The sequence below is a fragment of the Camellia sinensis genome, chromosome 14, assembly GCF_055761805.1.
Source record: "Camellia sinensis isolate YWXY chromosome 14, ASM5576180v1, whole genome shotgun sequence".
Taxonomy (NCBI): domain Eukaryota; kingdom Viridiplantae; phylum Streptophyta; class Magnoliopsida; order Ericales; family Theaceae; genus Camellia; species Camellia sinensis.
The window spans coordinates 69,717,855-69,737,996 of NC_138974.1; the positions used below are offsets into that span (position 1 = coordinate 69,717,855).

At 36.6% G+C, this 20,142-nt stretch overlaps 1 protein-coding gene across 1 annotated transcript; it reads left to right on the plus strand.

The window, feature by feature from the left end:
- The first annotated feature begins 12,052 nt into the window (after nt 1–12,052).
- LOC114295755 (ubiquitin-conjugating enzyme E2 7) lies at nt 12,053–19,736 on the plus strand. The gene is made up of 6 exons (XM_028240068.2): nt 12,053–12,210; nt 12,337–12,439; nt 13,240–13,337; nt 13,428–13,528; nt 14,640–14,717; nt 19,184–19,736. The coding sequence occupies exons 1-6, from the start codon at nt 12,168–12,170 to the stop codon at nt 19,259–19,261; spliced, it is 501 nt and encodes a 166-aa protein (XP_028095869.1). The 5' UTR covers nt 12,053–12,167; the 3' UTR covers nt 19,262–19,736.
- The last annotated feature ends 406 nt before the right edge of the window (nt 19,737–20,142 follow it).

Genomic DNA, 20,142 nt, shown 5'->3' on the forward strand with positions numbered 1-20,142 from the left:
ATTCTGGATACCGTAGTGCGGCGCGCAAGGTCGCTAGATTTGGATAGCTGTATAGAGAATGGAGGTGGGCAGAATCTGCGAAAGAAGACAACTGTTAGTTCGGCTGAAAGATTGAAAAATCGAAATATAGTAAAACACGCAAGAAAACCGAAGTAAATATACCGGGTTCTCTTTTTTTCCAGTTTATACGTCGGCCAGGAATCTGGGCTTGATGATCCTCAAAGTTCCCAGACACCTAGAAAAAATCGTCATCGTTTAAGTCTTTATCCGGTGTATATTTTATTATCTTCTCTCGGTGACGACGTATTCTTAAATAGTAGACCCACCCATCTTCTTTTGAACCAATGGAGTATTGGTGGAAGATTTCGGCCAGACAGAGGTTGAGACCGGCTTGGCGATTTAGTTCGACTATTCCCATTATTATACGGTATGAATTGGTGGATAGTTGGGTTGGGCATAATCTGGTTTGCCTAAGAAACTCACAAATTAAGGGTTGGACTGGAAATCGTAGTCCGGTTTCAATTATGGACAAGAGTGTGAAGGGGACAAAGCCTTCATTTCCCCAGGGTATGACATCTTTTTCGGCCAGGGTGAGGTGCACATCGTCAGGTATGCCATAATCCCTTCGGAATTCGGCTAGACCACCTGGCGTCTCTACTAGAAACCTATACTTTCCCATTTATTGTATAATTTATGGATAAATTAGTCCGGTCCAAAAATTGTGCTCAGTAGCACGGTTGAGCGCGCAGTTGAGTGCCTGAGCAACCTAAGTCTGCAAAGTAGAAAGCAAAGGGGTTAAGCACAAATCATTGGACCGTGCTACAAAATAAAAGTAAAATATAGGAGCCCTACTTCGGCTATGTGGATGCTACAGGTTCTATCTCGGTTTCTACAAGGTGATTGGTAGCTCGGTTTGAGCAGGGTTTTATTAGCTCGGCCTTGGCAAGTGTCTCGATGTATCGGTTATGGAAACGATTTTGTTAGACCAGTTGATCGTCTAGGGGCAGCTTTCTGAGTTCGGTCTAAAAAACTAAGACAGCTGGTTTAGCCCCGAAGGCCTAAGATCGGTTGGAATTCAGGTATCTCAGTATGCTAGGTGCAAATTTAGTTCGGTTTGTTACCTCAGCTAAGGTTTTTCAAGAAGTGGTTTGACTTATTCAAAGCTACTGGTGTAAACATGAAGTGTTAGTCCAGTTGTAAGCTGACTAGACTTTTACCTAGCTTAAACAGTATCCTAGTTCGGTTGCATCATGATTCTGGATCAAAAACTAGCTTTCTACAGGATATTTCATATACTCATGTGTTCTATGGTGAAATTTTTTCCATAAAAGTACAGAGCAAAGCAAAATGGAAAAATACGTTTTGCAAAAACACAGAAAACAAAACACAGAAAGCAAAATACGAAAACAAAGTAAAGGTACAGTGCTTACCTAATGAAGAGGCAAGAGTTGAAGGGAGACTAACAGTTATGAAGAACACGAGCTCAGAAGATTGAAGAAGGAGTAGAGGCACAGAGAGGGAAAAATTGCAAAGAGTGTCAAAATGAGGAAGCAATGGAGGCTCAGATAAGGAAAAGTTACAAAATATGGCAAAATGAAGAGACTCGTTTTAGGTAAAGGAAAAAGGGCGAGACTGTTCGAATTTCACGAAGTACGAAGACGGCGTGACAGTCGTCCTCAGTCAATCAGAGCGTGCCACGTGTCCTGGGAAGGAGAAACGATTCAGTTGCTGTGATTGAAGAGACGTTTTGACCGAACAAGCAAAGCCCGGTATGAAATTAGCTCGGCTGGAAGGCTTAAGAGTCTTAGCTCGGATGGAAAGGCTAAAGGATTTTTTAGCTCGGCTAGAAAGGCTTAAAAACTTCAGCTCGACTGATAGACAGGTAATCCCTATCATGCTGCGCAGATGGAATTAAGGGGCAATTGAGAGGGTAATTTTTGTGAAAATTGGGCCGAGCTGGGAGATGGTCATTATGGCCCACAATACGAAGGGCTGAGTAAAAAGGCCGTAAAGTTATTCCGGCCCAAGAGAGGTACAGAATTACTCCGCCCCGAGATAAATGTAATGTTACTCCGGTCCAGAAGCGACTTGGAGTTAGGCCGGTTTCAGAGTTAGTCCGGTCATGGCGTATTGTGGTTAGAACGGTCAGAACCTTGTTAATCGAAAGCTCGGTCTAAACACACCATGATTTGTACATGAGAGAACCGAGATAAGACGTAGCGAAAGGAAGAACCGAACTAAGTATAGTTCGGTCTTCTCTGCGGCTCAGCATAGCCATGATTACTTCGGTCATGTTGGAGTTCGGCCATGGTAAAAAACCATCTCACTTCATTTAAGCAATGAGGGGGGTATTGAAGGATAAGCATTATCTTTCAGGAGTATGAATCCTAGGAGGACTCTGCATGGAGGAGTAGAAGTCCTACTAGGATTATGTCACACGAAACCTATAAAAGCTCACAAACATCACCTTTGGAGAGGTAACACACAACTTTGCTTTCTGAATACACAGACCTTTTGTCTATTTGTCAAGCTTACTGACTTAGGCATCGGAGAGGTTTCCGGCACACACCCGCCGGCTAGCTCACGTTTGCGTTTTCAGGTGATAAAGCGACGACGTACAGAGGAGTGCAGACTTGATCAACAGGATTATACGAGAAGGTTTATTTCTTTCCCGTACAAGAACAAAATTTCATTTGTAGATGACACCATCTTCTTCTGTTCTGCTGCCAATAATATCTTGATCAAATTCATTATTTATTTGGAGATTATTTGAGCCATGTAGATCAACCTAAGGTAGATCATTGATTGGCAGGTAGGATTTATATCCTGTGTAGGGACAGATAGGATGTGGATAAGTTCTTAAAGATCAAAATTTCTGGTCTCTTACATGACAGGCCTACACTGCATATGACATGGTCTGATGCATCCATGTGTACTTTAAATGGCTGTGTGATCTGGCTACTGCAATACAGGCCATCCACTTTAACTTGACCCCCATTTCCTTGGCGGTTAGTTCTTAAACATTATGAATTAAGATGATGAAAAAAATTCGTGGAAGCGGATCATATTGCCTGCAGTGATGGATGGCTCTTACTTAACTCTATCTGGGACTAATTTGACCCCTGGCAATTTCATTTGGTCCTGTCTACGAGGGAAAATATTATTTAAGCATTGGCTGGTGTGCCATATCAAAGTGGATGGTAAGTTAGGTTTGGATAACATTGGACAGATTTTTTCTCAGTGGAGGTTGCAGAATCCTTCCATTAGGGCCCATGATACATACATGTATTAAACTTCAAAAATTCCTAAATGAATATCCCATTCAGATATTGCCATGAGTCATACACTGATTGCTGTTAATCATTAGCAATAGTGGTTGGCTGGAACATTCTTTTTGATATAGACTGAACAGAGGAATGCAGACATGAATTTGCTTTTAGCTGATTATTGTGTGTACTAGAAACATAGCACGAATGGTAACTCTACCAATAGCTTGCATGGGTCTGAACTTTGGACATTGTCAATAACAAAGAAGAGATATCTTCTAGTCAATAACAAAGAAGGGATACCTTGTTTCATTTGTTCATTATACAGTACAGAGGACTGGTTTCGTTGCAGTAAATCAGTGTGCTGTAAATGGGAGTATGAATTTCTTAATTTTCATGACCAAAAATAAAAAATAAAAAAAAAGCTTTAGAGGATTTTGACACTGATTGAAAGATGTAACTAGAGATATCTACATGAACTCAGGGACTAGATTTCTTACATAATGGAAAATTGAGTAAACTCTCAACTTTATAAACTCCACAATAAATGAAATATATTACAAATTGAAGGTTTTCTGCAGGACGGGGAGGTTTTGGAAGAGGTTTATGCTTCTAATGGAAGTAAACCAGTTCCAAATTATTCTAGGCCAAGGAGGAGCAAGCCATTGAAGCAGAAGCATGCGGTATGAAAATGTATACTTATTTGAGAGTAGATACAGCGAGTCCTGTATATTTGAACAAAATGTATCTTAGTCAATATATAGTGGCCATTTTTATTTTGTCTAATTCATATGGTCCTGCTTGCACTTATTTTGAAAATTACTTATTGAAAAGGCCCAGCATAGTATTTGGAACAAGTCAAGAGTTTTTGCACTCTTTTAGGGAACCAATTAATCACATTCTTTTGAAAATTAGAAATTGTTGAACCATGAATCATAGCATTAGAATTAAGTGGCGACTCATAGCTCTTGATGTTGGGATCTGGGATCCCGCCCAAGACCTTATAGAAATCATTGCAAGCAGAAAAACACACCCACACACAAGGAGACACAATATTTTACGTGGTTCGGCCCAATGCCTACGTCCACGGGAGAGTAACCGGTTATCACTATACCAATGAGGAGATTACAGAAAGATTACAATAGAGGAGGAGCTCACACTCTCCCCACTCAGCCACTCACCCGTCTCCCTCGCTCACACCGAGGGAGACGGTCTCTCCGCCTCACATCTCTCGCACTCTTTGGTTCACGGTTTTCTTCCTCACTTACTCACTCACCCTTTGGCCTCTCCTCTCAACCTCCATTTATAGGTGAGGGAGTAGGTGGGAGAGCCTTTGGGTAGCCTCCATGCTTGACCCTTGACATGGTTGGTGGCCACCAAGCTTGACTTGGTTGGTTGCCTTCCATTGTTGACCAACCAACTTGGATGATCACCTCTTTCACACATGGGTGAATTCAACAAATCACCCCCTCAACCCATGTGAGGTGATCCACTGCACATACTGCTGCTAATCTTGTCACGCCCAAATTCGACATAGTCTGCATCTCTTCACTGAGACGCTGCATCCCCTGAAGCTAGAGATAAAACACCAGAGATACAAGAGGAGGAGGGAATCTGACATCCTCAACTCAACTCACACCACTCTCTGATTTGGAGAGAGCCACTGCTCCTATCTCCCACAGATCTCTTCCATGCTTCCTGTCTCGGATGTCTATACCTGCTATGCTTGAACTTGCGCAACCAAGATATCCAACACCCCCTGATTGGATGTCCTGCACCCCCTGCTTGGATGCCCTTGACTATCATGCAACTCCTTGCATGATGAACACTGGAGCAACTAGAAAACTTCAGAGTTTGACACATCAACATCCTCAAGTTTCCTTGCTCGGAGCTTATTTCTGAACAACCAGCCTTTGCCCTTCTGCACTTCTGAACAACCTCCTGGCGTTTCCACATACGCTTGTTGTCTGTGCTGCAATCCCTGATGTTCGGTTCTGTCTCACTTGTCCGTACTGATGTTTGACAGTTAGCCCTTCTGTCAAGACAACTTCCACCGGTCTGTACAAGTTACCACTATGCAACTCCGTGCATAGTGCTCGCACCCATGGCTTCTGGTCTCCCTGCGTCAAGCTTGCTTGAGAGATCTGTATCAACTCTATCATCTGCTGCCATGGAACTAAAGAAACCACCATAGAGAAATAAGACTTGCCACTCCTTGGCACGCACTCTTGCGTTTTACCTGTCTCAATTTCTCTGTCTGGAAGTTCCTGTGAACTGTCAACAACCCGCTGCTGCACACTCTTCTCGCGCCTCTGTACGACACTCTAGCGTACCCTTGCACTGTTGCACGTCTGCAATTGTACTTCTGCGCTTAGTATGCTCCTCTGCAACTATTGTTCTACATGTCCACATACCATTAGTACCTTCTCGTATACAGTAGCTCCAACAGCCACAGTATTTCCCTGAGCCTGTACTGGTTGCCAAATCATCTATCCGTCGATGAATGGTCTTCTCTTTTGATTGAACCAGATCCTCCGATCACCTCAACAACCAGGAAAGTTCCCAGGAAAGACTGGTGGGGTCACAACCGGTCCCACTTAAGAACCAGTCTCCTTAGACAGTGTCTTTTTGACAGAACTTTCCTAGACCTTTGATCTTGAGATAATCATGTCTGCAATCCTCTGATCGCCCCTGACCAATCCTGATCTCCCTCGATCTGCCATTTGATCAAGCCTGATCTCCTCTGGTCTTCAATGATCTATCTCAATCTGTATCTGGTTGTCCAATCGGGTCAGAATCTGCCCATTCTAACCTCTTCAGTGAATCCGCAGCTTTCCACAATATCCGGCAACCTTCCTTCGACTATTGAAGATGACAAACTCCCATGTTTTGACAATCTTTCCAAACCGTTCAGAATTTCACTATTCTGACCTCGCGGTTGCGTCCGGAGCGGTCCGTTTAGCTAGGACCAACCTTCGCTGCATTTCCGGGGACCTCACTGAAAACTATCCCCGAAAGCTGGGCCACACCACAATTTTCTGAAAATGTTGGGCCAAATTGCAATTTTCAGAAGTTCAGGGAATATTCCGTGTTCCAACAGAATATTCCGTCCACTGTCCCTAACGCCGTCTGCCACTTTAATCTGCCTTCTTTTTACAGAAACTCCATCTCCAAAATCTGACCGTACGGATGTGTCCGGAATACTCCAAATAGTCGGAAACCACTATTGGATCACCAAAAACGGACTCCAAATGGCTTCGATCTAGCCAAAACATTTTGTACGCCTCAGATCTGCGGCTGCACCGTAGCCGCGAAACACAGGATTCCTCCTCCTGCGGATGACGTGGCAGATGACGTGGCTGCTGACGTGGCACGCGCGTGCCATACACGCGCCTCCCCCACTCATCTTCTTCCTTCATCCGCGCGTGGGGCGCGTGCCGCGACTGGGCCGACGCGCCGTCTGCCTTCACGGCGCGTGGAGGCGCGTGCCGAGACTGGGACTCACGCGCCTTATTCAGGAGGCGCGTGAGGGCGCGTGGCAGCTCCTCTGGGTGTCTGCTTTATATGGTTGGACTCCTCTTCTCGAGACCTTGCTCCTGGTATGCTCAAAATCGGATTTCGAGCAACTTGATTTCTGGGCAGTTTCGGACAACATGCTGTTTTTGTTCCGAAACGCCACCGACGAGGCTCTGATACCACTTGTTGGGATCTGGGATCCCGCCCAAGACCTTATAGAAATCATTGCAAGCAGAAAAACACACCCACACACAAGGAGACACAATATTTTACGTGGTTCGGCCCAATGCCTACGTCCACGGGAGAGTAACCGGTTATCACTATACCAATGAGGAGATTACAGAAAGATTACAATAGAGGAGGAGCTCACACTCTCCCCACTCAGCCACTCACCCGTCTCCCTCGCTCACACCGAGGGAGACGGTCTCTCCGCCTCACATCTCTCGCACTCTTTGGTTCACGGTTTTCTTCCTCACTTACTCACTCACCCTTTGGCCTCTCCTCTCAACCTCCATTTATAGGTGAGGGAGTAGGTGGGAGAGCCTTTGGGTAGCCTCCATACTTGACCCTTGACATGGTTGGTGGCCACCAAGCTTGACTTGGTTGGTTGCCTTCCATTGTTGACCAACCAACTTGGATGATCACCTCTTTCACACATGGGTGAATTCAACACTTGAATACTTTGAGGAGTTGAATTTTATGTCCTGCATTGTTTTATTATAAAGTTCATTCCTACTTACTGGCTTCCATTATATGAGGGTCTTGGGAGGTGTAGATTTGAATTTGATATAAATCTTAATATTTGGCATAATATGCACAAAGTGGTTATCCTAAGACTTGGAACCCACAAACTCACACTCGGCATCTAGAGTTATGATCCGGTGCTTTTTTTATTATATAAAATGAATAAGAGAAAGAAATAGATATATCTGGATGGATATTGCAGTCTGCAAAGTTGAACTTTCCCATGCTTAGCAACTGTAGCTTGAGCAAAGACACTTTCTCTGAAGTGGGACTAGAACCTTGCAAGCAAGAGGTACACATTTGTTCAAACATGATGAGAAGCTGAAACACATGAACCCCCTCGCCTTTCAAAATCAGCGGGCAGTGAATAATCCTAGCTCGTGCAGGACCTTTTTGCAAGTATATGACAGCAAAACTGAAAGATTTGCAATTCAAAATCAATAGTTTATTGCTTGAATGTGGCCTGGGAGGGACTCAACATTTTTTTTTTTAACAAAATATGTTAGGAGCCATTATATTTTGTTTTAAATAATATTAGGAGTTTATGCTGGGACATCTATTGTGCAAAGAGTGAAGGAATTTGAGTTCTTTCTAGTTATCATTGCATGGGTGATGAAATTCACGAGTATGCTACTACTTTCTTATGAGTGTATGTTGTCGGCACCCCAGTGTATATTGAGTACTTGAGTTATTTTCATTATAGGATACATGTAATCTAAGGTCTCTACCTTAATTAGTTTGAATTATTTTTTAAAAAAAAACTCATATGTACGTAGGAGGCCTAATGGGATGGTTTGAGAAATGTATTACTGTGTTTAGTGTCCTGGATTCAATTTTCCAAAAATTGAATTTTTTTATTTTTCATATTTTTTGTTTTTTATTTTTAGTGAATATTTTTAAGATTTTAAGCATTTTTTTTTTACTTTTTAAGATGCACCTAACTTAGATGTATCTAAAAAGTAAAATATTTATAAAAAAATACTCTAAAAAATCAATAAATACATAAGAATACGAAAAATATATTGAATTTTTGTATATTTTTTGTATTTAGTGAATTTCTTAAAGATTTTTTTTACAAACATTATACTTTTTTTTAAGTGTATTTATGTTAGGTGTATCTAAAAAAAATTTTTAAAAAAATTGCTTAAAACGTTAAAAAAATTCAGTGAAAACAAAAAAATAAAAAAATTTCAATTTTCTGAAAAGTGCATTCAGAAAACTCAAACCAAACAAGCTAAATAAGGCTTGGATATTATAGGCCCGATGTTCGGGTCAAGCTAGGTTTGGACAGATACAAAGTTCCTTATTAAGTAGTGTAAAGTCAATTCAAACTCAACCTTGCCCTGTTCGATGTGTAGCCCTAAGGGTGATGGAGGGTTGAGTGTGGCGGTGGTGACAGCGATGAAGGGGGTAGGTAGAAGGGGTTGGTGGAGGGTAGGGGAGGCGCAAAGAAGGATGGGAGAGAATGGGGAAGGAGTGGGCTAAGAAAAGATGAGGTAAGGAAGAGAAACAGATAAGAGAGAGAAGATGAGAGAGATAGAAATTGAGGGGCAAAAATGTCAAAATGATAATATGTTAGTAGTATTTTTTTTAAATGCTCCATTTCTATTGTAATTAAAAAAATAATAATAAAAAAAAATTCCCCCACTTGTGTAATTAATTGCCCCTATATATATCATTTTTATGTAATCTTCTTATAAGGTACACAAAGTTGGGATTAATCTTAGTAATTTTGAGCACCTCAATTTTTATTTACGTTTGATTTAAAACAGTATAAACATATGATGTTTATGCCCGACTTGTTTATTACACAAGTCAAATTTGAGCTTAAATTCAACTCTTATTTTTTTTGATAAATGAACAAAATGCGCCACATACATTGACAAGATGATTGTACAGGAACAGCTAATGAAACTTGAGACAGAGAAATCAAAAAAAAAAAAAAATTTTGGGGGATGAAGAGAGGGAAAACAAACATGATTGAGACCCCCACCTCCACACACACGTGGGGGTTGGTTATTGGAAGAAGAAAAAAAAAAAAAAAATCCTGGCCAATCAGACCCTACTGGGATCCTGGGGTCACCTCAATGGGGGTCTGAAATATTTTTGGAGGGAAAATATCAAAATTAGAAGCATTCAAGCATTAGAAAGAAAAAAAAGAAAATTCAACCATGCATATTGTGTGTTTTATATTGAAGTGTCTTACATAATGTATAGGTATATACTCACAAACATAACGACTAAGTTGGACTGTGTTCAAGTTTAATTTATTTATTATATAAATTCAAAGGCATAGTTTTAACTCGACTCATTTATGAAATGTTCAAATAAAAACAAATTTGTTACTACACAAATCAAATTATTTATAGACAACTTGTTCATTTACAACCACTATTTTTTGAGCATGGTCTTTGGGCTTTGATAGGGCCCAAGTGAAATCTAAAATGGACCTTTGGTGGTACCAAATTAAGAAGTAATTATGTGTTTCGATTATAATTTGAATATAAATTTAAAAATTGTATGTCTTGTCTGAATTGGGCCATTTGAAGAACAGTCTTTAAATTTTGGGTGGGCTGGAGCCTTAGAGCCCACTTTGCCCACTGCATAACTATTCGTCCACTGACTGGTCTAGGTTGTTGTAATCTGGGAGTGATTGATTGCTGCTTTGATGAATGCCTATAAATATACATGTGTTTTAAATTGATTTTTTTAGTGATTTTTTTTTTCTGTTACTTTTTAATAATTTTTAAATTTAGATTTTTAAGTTCTATTTGACTAGATTAACAAACAAACAAAAAAAAAACTAATAAAAAAGTAAAAATTGAAAAAAAATCCATCAAAATAAAAATTAAAAAAGCAGTTGCCTTTTTTTGGTGTTTAGTAAACTTTTTTTAAACTACACTAGACAAACAGAAAAAATAAAAAAAAATTTGACACAAATTTGAAAAAAAATTACTAATGATAAAAAAGTGACTTTTTTAACTGAGTAACAAACGAGACGAAACTAAATTAAGATATATATATATATATATATATCTTCAAGAATCAAGATCTTGTAAATGGTAGGGCCGAAAGAGGAAATGTTTGGTTGTGAAATTTTTAAGTGCCGGTCTAAACCTAAAGCAGTTGACTGGAATTTGGATGCCATATTTGATTAAATGAGTATATTTTAACCTCTTGGAATTTTTATATAGAATATTTGATTAGAATGATATGATAGAAACATTTGTCTTTTATTTTATAATAAGGTATGATTTGATTTTTGATTTTTTAGCAATTTTTTGTTATTTTATTTTATTTTTCTAGATATAAAAAAGTAGATGCTTTTGATAATCGTTAAAAAGAATTATTTTTTTGTTATGAATAATGTTTTGCGGGTCCAAACTTTTGCTTTTTGGCAAAAAAATTACCATATTATTTTTATTGTGATGTAAAGTATTGGTTAACATAATTAAGTGGAAACAGTGGAATTTTCGAAGTATTGAGAATAAAATCGTTTTTATACAAATATTTAGGTGTTTTCAAAAAAGTTATTTGTTTATGAAAAAATTGCTTATTTAGCGAGACTAAAGTCTCTTTTGAAAAGTGGCTTATAAGCCAATTTATTAAATTTTTAACTTATTTGGATTATTTTACCTCTCTACCTTTTATATTTCTTTTCATAATAAGTAAAAAAACTTATTTTAATATTTTTGTACAGCTTATTTGGCAATGCAGGTATACAAGTTTCGTGATTAAAATGAATTTTTATTACTTAACAGAAATAGGTGAATGCTTTGGATTAAAAATAAATTAAAAAATTAAAATTTAAACTCACAGAATTAAAAATTAAAAATTTATTTTGTTACAAGGTTAAAATCTTAAGATTTTTTTTTATTGTAATTTCTCCAAAATTAAACATTAGGAGGGGCAATAAGAAAATTCTATAAAATTTGCACATAATTTTACAATCAATGTTTATACTTAAAATTGTATTTTAGTGGTTAGAAAACTAATTTACTATTTTATGTTACAACTTGGTTCCAACTTGCATCCTATGAGGCATATGACGTGGCGATATATATTTGCGGGGTAACAACCGTTATGCGAATAGTCGTCGTAGAGGATTCAACCCCCGTTTTCTTCAGTGCATGCAAACCTTATATTTGATCATTTTTACTTTATATTTTAATTTTTTTTCATTTTATTTTTAAAATTAAATAAAAAATTTAATAAATGACTATCACATAACATAAAAATATATAATTATATTAAGATTTAAATTTATGTTAAAAGTATATGTTATATATAATTAAATTTATATATTACGTGACTGTCAATGTATTATTTTTTATTTAATTTTGAAATAAAAATTAATTTATAAAAAAAATTAAAATATAAAATATAAAAGATAAAAGTAAAAATAAATAAATTTTAAAAGTAAAAAGTGGCCGAAAATAATGAGGTAAAAATATAATTTACAAATCCGAGAGCCCATAGAGAAGCCGCATTAAGAAACTTTCCCGTATCTATAAATGCACCAGTTGTCGGCCTCTTTCTATATATATACATATTGCCCATTACGGCGGTGGTACCTCTTCTTCTTCTCTCTCTACTCCAGCGCAATCTCACCTCTTTCAACTCTCTCTCTCTCTCTCTGGTATGGCCACACAAGCAAGCCTCCTCCTTCAGAAACAACTCAGAGGTACTGATCAAGTTCTCTGTTGTTTTTCTCTCTCAAACGAAGTATTGACAGAGACTCAATACATATATGTGTGTGTGTGTGTGATTGATGGACTGGGGTTTTGATTAATCGGTTCTTTGTTTGCAGATCTTTGTAAGCACCCTGTTGATGGGTTCTCGGCAGGTTTGGTTGACGAGAGCAACATCTTTGAATGGAGTGTTACCATTATTGGACCCCCTGATACTCTTTAGTATGCAATTCTATCTTAAAGATTGTTTCTTTTATCATTTTGATTTTGTTGTTGGTGGTAATTTGATGATTTTGTTTGCTGTGAGTGGATCTATCTAGGGTTGATATTTTTTTCCCTGTTTTTTTTTTGATCGGCATTTTTTTCCCTGTTTAATTGGGGTTTTTGAATGTGTTTCAATTGATTAATTTGTTAGGCCTTTGTAGATTGCTTTTTGATTTGATATGGTTTTTGTTAGGGCTTACCCGAATTCTGTAGCTGGTATGATAATTATTTTTCTGGAGTTTTTGGGTGCTAGGGTTAGAAATTGTCCAAAAGAACTGCCACTTTTCTACTTGAATTTTGTTTGGTTGCCACTTTTGTATTTATTTGTCGTTTGATTTTGCATACCCAGTTTTTACCTGTTATGGTTGGGATCTTTGGGAGTTGTTTAGAAGTAGGCCACCTATTTGTTGGTTTATAAGTAGATTCTTTGCTTGAGTTTGTGTATCTAGTGCTTGATTTTGCTTACTTTATATGCTTGGTAGTCAATTCTTCTCTATGATTCCCTTTGATGCTTGATTCGCTGCATGATTTCATGTAGTCAAAGGAATTTGTTCTAGTTCTGTGGCATGATGGTTCATATTTGCCTCAGAACCCCTCTCCATTATTCCCTGATCATAGTCAAATTGAGTTGCCCACATTTTGGGGCCTTTTGTGGATGTGATTGTGGAGCTATGTCTGAAGTTTTTATTGATTGAAAGTCTCTTAATTGCTTTAAGAGTTAATTGTTTTCCAATTTTTTTTTAACTATTGAATGCCAGTGATGGTGGATATTTCAATGCCATCATGAGTTTTCCATCTGATTACCCAAACAGCCCACCAACAGTGAAGTTTGTTTCGGAGGTTTGGCATCCCAATGGTTAGTCGCTGTTAGCCATTATATGTTTGTTTTTTAATCACTGACGTTAGAGTGTTGCTTGAAACTGATTTTGTTCACTGTACAATGCAGTTTATCCTGATGGGCGGGTTTGCATATCAATTCTTCATCCTCCTGGTGATGACCCCAATGGCTATGAGCTTGCAAGTGAACGCTGGTCACCTGTGCATACTGTATGTTCTATATTTTTGTGCTTTCTTTCTTCCATTCTAGACGGTTTGCATGTTCCCACATAGTTGTTGAGAATGGTCCTTGAACAGCCACATGTTCCAAGCTTTGGTGTTTGGGTTGCACCACAAGTGTGCTTGCCAATCCATCTCTTAGTTATTTTACATTCGATAGCTTGCATGCTAACAGTATTGGAAGAAGATAATATTATACTCTAAATCCAGTAAAAAAAAATCTGTCGATAGATGAAGCTTGTTATTTATGGAAAAAACAATTATAATGCAAACTTGGTCTTTTCTGAAAGGTGGGAATTGCTAAGATTAACATAGCAATGGGATTAGATAGAAAATAATTGTCAATGGTTGTTTGTATCAAAATCAGAATGGCCTTCGTTGGAGGACAATGCCAAACATTAACATTATCATTAGTATATTTTTTAGATAACACAACAATAGAGGGGGCCCTCACTTGCGAATCTTCTGGCATGTCACTCATAGAATATTTCAGATACCTCTTCATTTTACAATACGTAATCCCCCATTTAATATTCGAATTTTCAAGTCGATACTTCACCATTCATGGCACCTGTTTATCGTTAATTGAACAATAACCATTTCCATAATAGACTAACTCGCATTGACAATCCACTAGGAAAATAAACCACTCCTGCAAACTGTCATTACCGTCTAACCTTCGATCATAAACATTTATTCTGACCAACCCACTGGCATTGGGTCTGCAAAGAGGGGAATATTTTATCAACCTTAATACTTTTTTGTTTGTATCTTAACCTCAATTGAGAAAATAAATTGTATGTATGTAGGTTTGTATGTGTGTGTGTTTTATATAGAACCAAATGGTAAGTATGAACTAGTTTCCTCTTGTAGCAGCAAATTTAGGTCTAGGTTGTTAAGTTTGATTTCAAAGTTGTGGAAGATTTGTTCACAACCTTGGAAGAATGGAATCTGCTGCTTCCTCCATGGGCTCACTTGGACCATTCAACAGACAAGTTAATGATGCCGTATTGTCCAACACACACACACAGAGGTTTTGTCTGTCCTTTTATTTTATGTCTGCATTTCAGGTTTAATTACTTTTGAAATGATGTTATGACAGGTTGAAAGTATAGTTTTGAGTATCATTTCAATGCTTTCCAGTCCAAATGATGAATCTCCAGCAAACGTGGAAGCAGCAGTAAGTGCCACTTAGTTGTCGTATAGCATCTCTTTTTGAAAGTCCTTTATCTTAGTTTGTTCAGATAACTGAATGCTTAATTTAAATTGTTCATGTTGTTTATCATTGTATGGTTACATATAGTTTGAAGTAATGTTGGGCTAATCATCATCACGATTTACTAGGTGGTAGTAATGTGGGTGCCCTGTACTGAACTGTTTTAGAAATTTCTATTTCCTCGATGCCACCAATGTCCAGACCCAGAGAGCTCTTTGTCTAGTTAGGATTTTTGCAACATAGAATAGAAAAGCATGTGCTTTGTAGTTGGTGAAATATTTTGTTACTTGTGATCAAGGTTTTAAAAAGCAGGCGCAACCGTTATGTAACGCCGTTACGTAACGGTTTTGACGGTTACCGCCACCCGTTACGGCCGCTTTTACAGTGTGATTGAGATTCACAAGTGTGTCGGCTGTAGCGGCTACCGTAGCGGTACGGTTGTTACGGCACCGTTGCGTAATGGTTCCAAACTGTTTTTTTCGAAAAAACATACAAAAAAAAAACTGAAAATTGGGAAAGATGGATAGAGAGAAGAGGGAAGATAAAGAGAGAAAATTGAGGAGCAAGAGATAGAGAGAGAGATAAGAGGGAAAATGAAGAACATGTTATTGATTTGTTGAAGTTGTAAGACATATGCTATTCTATTCAACTGCTATCACTAAACCATTTTGTTTGTGTGTGTCTATCTATATATAGTTTGAAAATAATAATAATAATAAGTGTGGTCATTATCTATTTGGCTTGGTTAAAATATGTATATATATATATATAGGCTCTTATTTATTCTCTTACTTTTGTCATTGTTTATCTTATATATAATAGTTAGTGATTGATTTTTTGTATAATATAAAGTCATTAATTATTAAAATAAAATGTTAAAAACTCAATTTATAGTGATTTAAAATTATGAAATATATTGAATCATACTTAAAAATTTACAAAAATTGATCAATATTTATTTTTAACCCAATAAATATGATCATGAAAAAAAAATATGCGTATCGGTAAGTTTTTTTCAAATCGTGCGAAAAATAAAAAAAATCACGGTTCCGGTTACCGCAACCGTTACACTACGGCCTTTACACCCGGCAACCGCAACAGCGTCACCTCCACCGTTACGGCGACCGCAACCGCTTTTCAGAACCTTGCTTGTGATTAAATGCCGAGGTTGCAAGAGTTAAGAGTTTTACACAGATTTGTTGACTAGTAGTAACACCAGTTATATTTGTTTACTTCGAAGAGATGCATCAAACTTCAAAGCTTTAATATGGTAGGTTATATACCCAAGTTATCCTAGAGGAAAGGAAAAGATAATAACAAAATTTTATATTTTTGTATTTTAGTAGTAATTTCATTGGCTAATTGGAGGCTATGTTTCATGTGGAGGGAGCATTTGATATGGTTAATCAAATTGAGATCGTACTGGTTGGACTGTGAATTAGTCCTTTACTGGTTGATTAGTGGTTGCCTGTCTCTGCAATGGATGGTTTATTTCTGCAAGTTGATACTTGATATTTAAACTGTTCTGGCATGATATTGCAAGTAGAGGTATCTAGGTTGGGGAGTTACATGCTCTATCCTCAAGCTTCGTCGGAGCGAAAATTGGTTTGCGTGTAGATGATTAAACATCTTCATCATTTAGTCACTTCATACTTATCTAAGGTTCCTCACTGAATGATGTCCCCTTCCAGCTCTGATTCACCACTTCCTAGATAGTATAGGGATCGTTTTACTTCGCTACCATTCCTGGAATTCAGAAGGGCTACATACTTTCAGTATAACTCCTCAAGCCCCTTTGCTTTCTTTAGTAAAGGATGCAGTGAACTGTAATTGTGAAAAGGTTCGAAGATCTGGCCAAAGAAGGTGATAGCCCTATAGATTCAATCCCATGGTTCAATCCTTCATAGTAAAACGTGGCATGTTCAAATTTTGATCGCTTTTACGCTGAAAGGGGGCTGCTATGCTGCTAGCTATGCCTTGCTTGGTCCCTTGGCATGGTGGAGGTTTTCCGTAGTGCATCATGAGCACTTCAAACAAAATGAGAAAAATGGTCAGTCAATAGCATAGCTCTTTCTTTCCCCGGTCTTCTTTCGAAGGAAAGGCCTTCACATTCCTAATCTGGTAGGGCTGGACGACTTTCTTTGCCCCAGCTTAGCAAATTGCATCCCCGTGCAATGAGATCTATCGTTTTTATTTAGAAAATTTTGGATTCTGAGTCCTAACCTTATACTTGATAGGTCAACTTGCCTCTGATATAGTTCAAATCCTAGTACTTTGGTCAGCTTGCCTTACAAATTTTTTCAATGGCTACACTTGAAAATCTGCACTTTTTAGTTTTAGAAATTTAGAAGTATATTTGTGCTTTTTTCAATATGTTATGAGAGTGCCGAGGGGGTTGCTAATTATGTTTCTTATAAAGGAGTTGCTTCCAATATTTTAAAGGAGTATGTCCTAGCATAAAGAATATGTCCTAAAATAAGTCTTCAACATATAAAGTCCTTTTCTCTTAGGTGAAATCCATGTTTAGAAAGAGGAGCTTTAGTCAAAGGCTATCATTGGTACTTTGTCTCTTATGTGTCTACAATCTTCTTTCACTGCTAAGCAAAGTAATTTTGAGATCTAATTTCAGTGTTTTTATAAAAGTGCAAATGGAGAGAACTTCAGTCAAAGAATAGAACATTTTTGCATTTCAAAAGAGAAAAGTGTTATCTAAAATTGGGAAAAATTGTTGATTCATTTCTAAATATAATTGATACGAAAGTAATATCATAGATTAGAATGAGATGCAAGACAAGTCATGTGTGCATCTGTTCGCTCGATGGGGTAACAATAAGTTCTGATTTTGGTTATATATATAGAGGAGGCAAATGGAGAAGGACTTTAACTTCATGCTGACCATCTCCCTTTTCCTTAGCTAGGTATCAGAGTTTCAGTGTTGTCGATTAACTTGGTGCAGGCAGATGTTATGAGATTATGGCTTCATTTGGCTGAGATTTCAAAATATGTTTGTTTAGCATTTTTAAAAATTAATTCCACACTCATTTTTGAAAACTCTTTTCAATGTGGGAAAATTTGGACTATGTGGTCGTCCAGAGCAGTGTTCGGTTTTTTTTTTTTTTTTTTTTTTTTGCACCTGTTATTTTTATATTACAAAAAAGAAATATTTGTGAAACTTTTAAAAAAATTTATGAGTTTTGAATTAAATTTTGGGTTGAGTGTTTAGTTATGAGTTGTAAGTTTTTGTATCAAATGTCATATGTCACATCACTCAATTCAAACTCAAGTTAAAACTCTTTTCAAAACTGATAACCAAACAAATTTTCCACACTCAATTCATAATTCCAAGACTCACAAACTCAAAATACAACTCTATTGTCAAATCATAATTCTAAAACTCTACCAAACACTACCAAAAATTAATTCCACTCACTTTTGAGTGATGTTTGTTTAGCATTTTCAAAAATTAATTCCACACTCACTTTTGAAAACTCTTTTCAAGGTAAAAAAATTTGGGATAATTGGTCGTCCGACCGGTTGACCGGAACAGTGTTTGGTTTGTTTGTTTGTTTGTTTGTTTTTTTTTTTTTTTTTTTTTTTTTTTTTTTTTTTTTTTTGCACCTGTTATTTTTATATTATAAAAATATATATATTTGTGAAATTTTTTTAAAATTTTTTATGAGTTTTGAATAGAATTTTGGATTGTGCGTTTGGTTATAAGTTGTAAGTTTTTTTTTATCAAATATCATATGTCACATCACTCAATTTAAAACTCTTTTCAAAACTCATAACCAAACAAATTTTCCATACTCAAATCATAATTTCAAAACTTACAAACTCAAAATACAACTCTATTTTCAAATCATAATTCTAAAACTCTACCAAACACTGCCTAGGTTTTTCTTAAGTACTTCTATGCTTCACTCCTCAGTAGCTTTTAGGTTGACACTAGCAAATTTAGCCATGTTATCTGTATGTCCATTGAGTTGGGTTGTCAATCCATTATTTTTTCAAGGCGGTATATGGTTCACCATTGCTTTCTCTTGTTATGTTTTAATTTTTTTTTTTTTTTTTCTTTTTTAATGTGATTTCTTTTTTCAATATTATTAGTTTGATTATGGTTTGTTTCCATGCTTGGATTATGGCCACTTGTTTGAGTAAATGTTATCAATTGGTTTTTCTAATCTATTTATGGAGATGTGTGTATTTTGTTGCCTAATATTGCCAATTTGGGATTATATTGCCACTCGTTTAAATGTTTGAGGTTCTATATGTTCTCACTGTTATATCAAAGTTAAGTCATTCTGATTTTACATAACCCAGCACAAACATGTCTTTTTACACTGATGAACATAAATTTAAAAACAAAAAAGTGTGAAAAGATTTTATTTTTGTTGTTCTGAACTATTTTGGTTTGCTTTATGTAATTGCAGAAAGAATGGCGAGAGATGAAGGATGAATTCAAGAAAAAAGTTGGCCGCTGTGTGAGAAGATCACAAGAAATGTTATGATCAGCTGCCATCTTCTCGTGTGTACCAGATTGTAATTTTTGTGAGGAAGGACAAGTTCAATATATTGGTTGTTGATTCGTAGCAAAACTCTGGTTGAAGTTCTCAGACCCGTGTGTTCTTTTCCTTATATATTTATCTTCAGGTTATCCTCATAAACACATTTCTGTATTCAAGTGGTTTGGTTAGGGTTTGAGGGGTTGGTACTCTTTGCACTGGACTCATATATGCCTAGGTAGTTCTTGCTTGATTAATTTTTTTTTTTCATTTTCTGTTTTTTGTACTTTATTTATTTATTAATTTTTTTTTTGTTTATTGGAACAATTTTTTTGGATTTAGTTTGGAATTCTGTTTGAAGTGTAGATTTTACATTTGGGTTGGGTCTGTTTTTTGGGATTGAGTTTTCTTCCTTGTACAAGAAGATTAAATTATATGAGAATTCTAGTTAGTGCAGTTAACATAATTCTGCAATGATAAAGTTCTGTTTGGAAGTTTTCTCAATTTGGTTGAGTTTACTTGCTTTGCATGCTCTCTAGATGTTTATCATTCTTAATCTTACATTAGCATTATTTGGTGTAATTTATTTGAGTTATTTATAGCTCATTTTATTATGAGAATTCGTATGTAATTTTTGTTTATAATTTATTAGGTAAAAATAGTTGAAAAAAAATTGATTATTCAAAAATTGAGAAGGGGATGTTTTTGACTTTTATTTCTTGATTATTAATTTTGAAATTGTAATAAACTGGACCAAAACAAACATTGACTAGTTAGTCATGACTGATGATCCAAGATTTTTCTTTTTTTGCCATGTTGCTGAAAAATTGTCAATCCTGAATCACTTTAAAATGTTTAACAATAATGATAGTCTTAAGAATTTCATG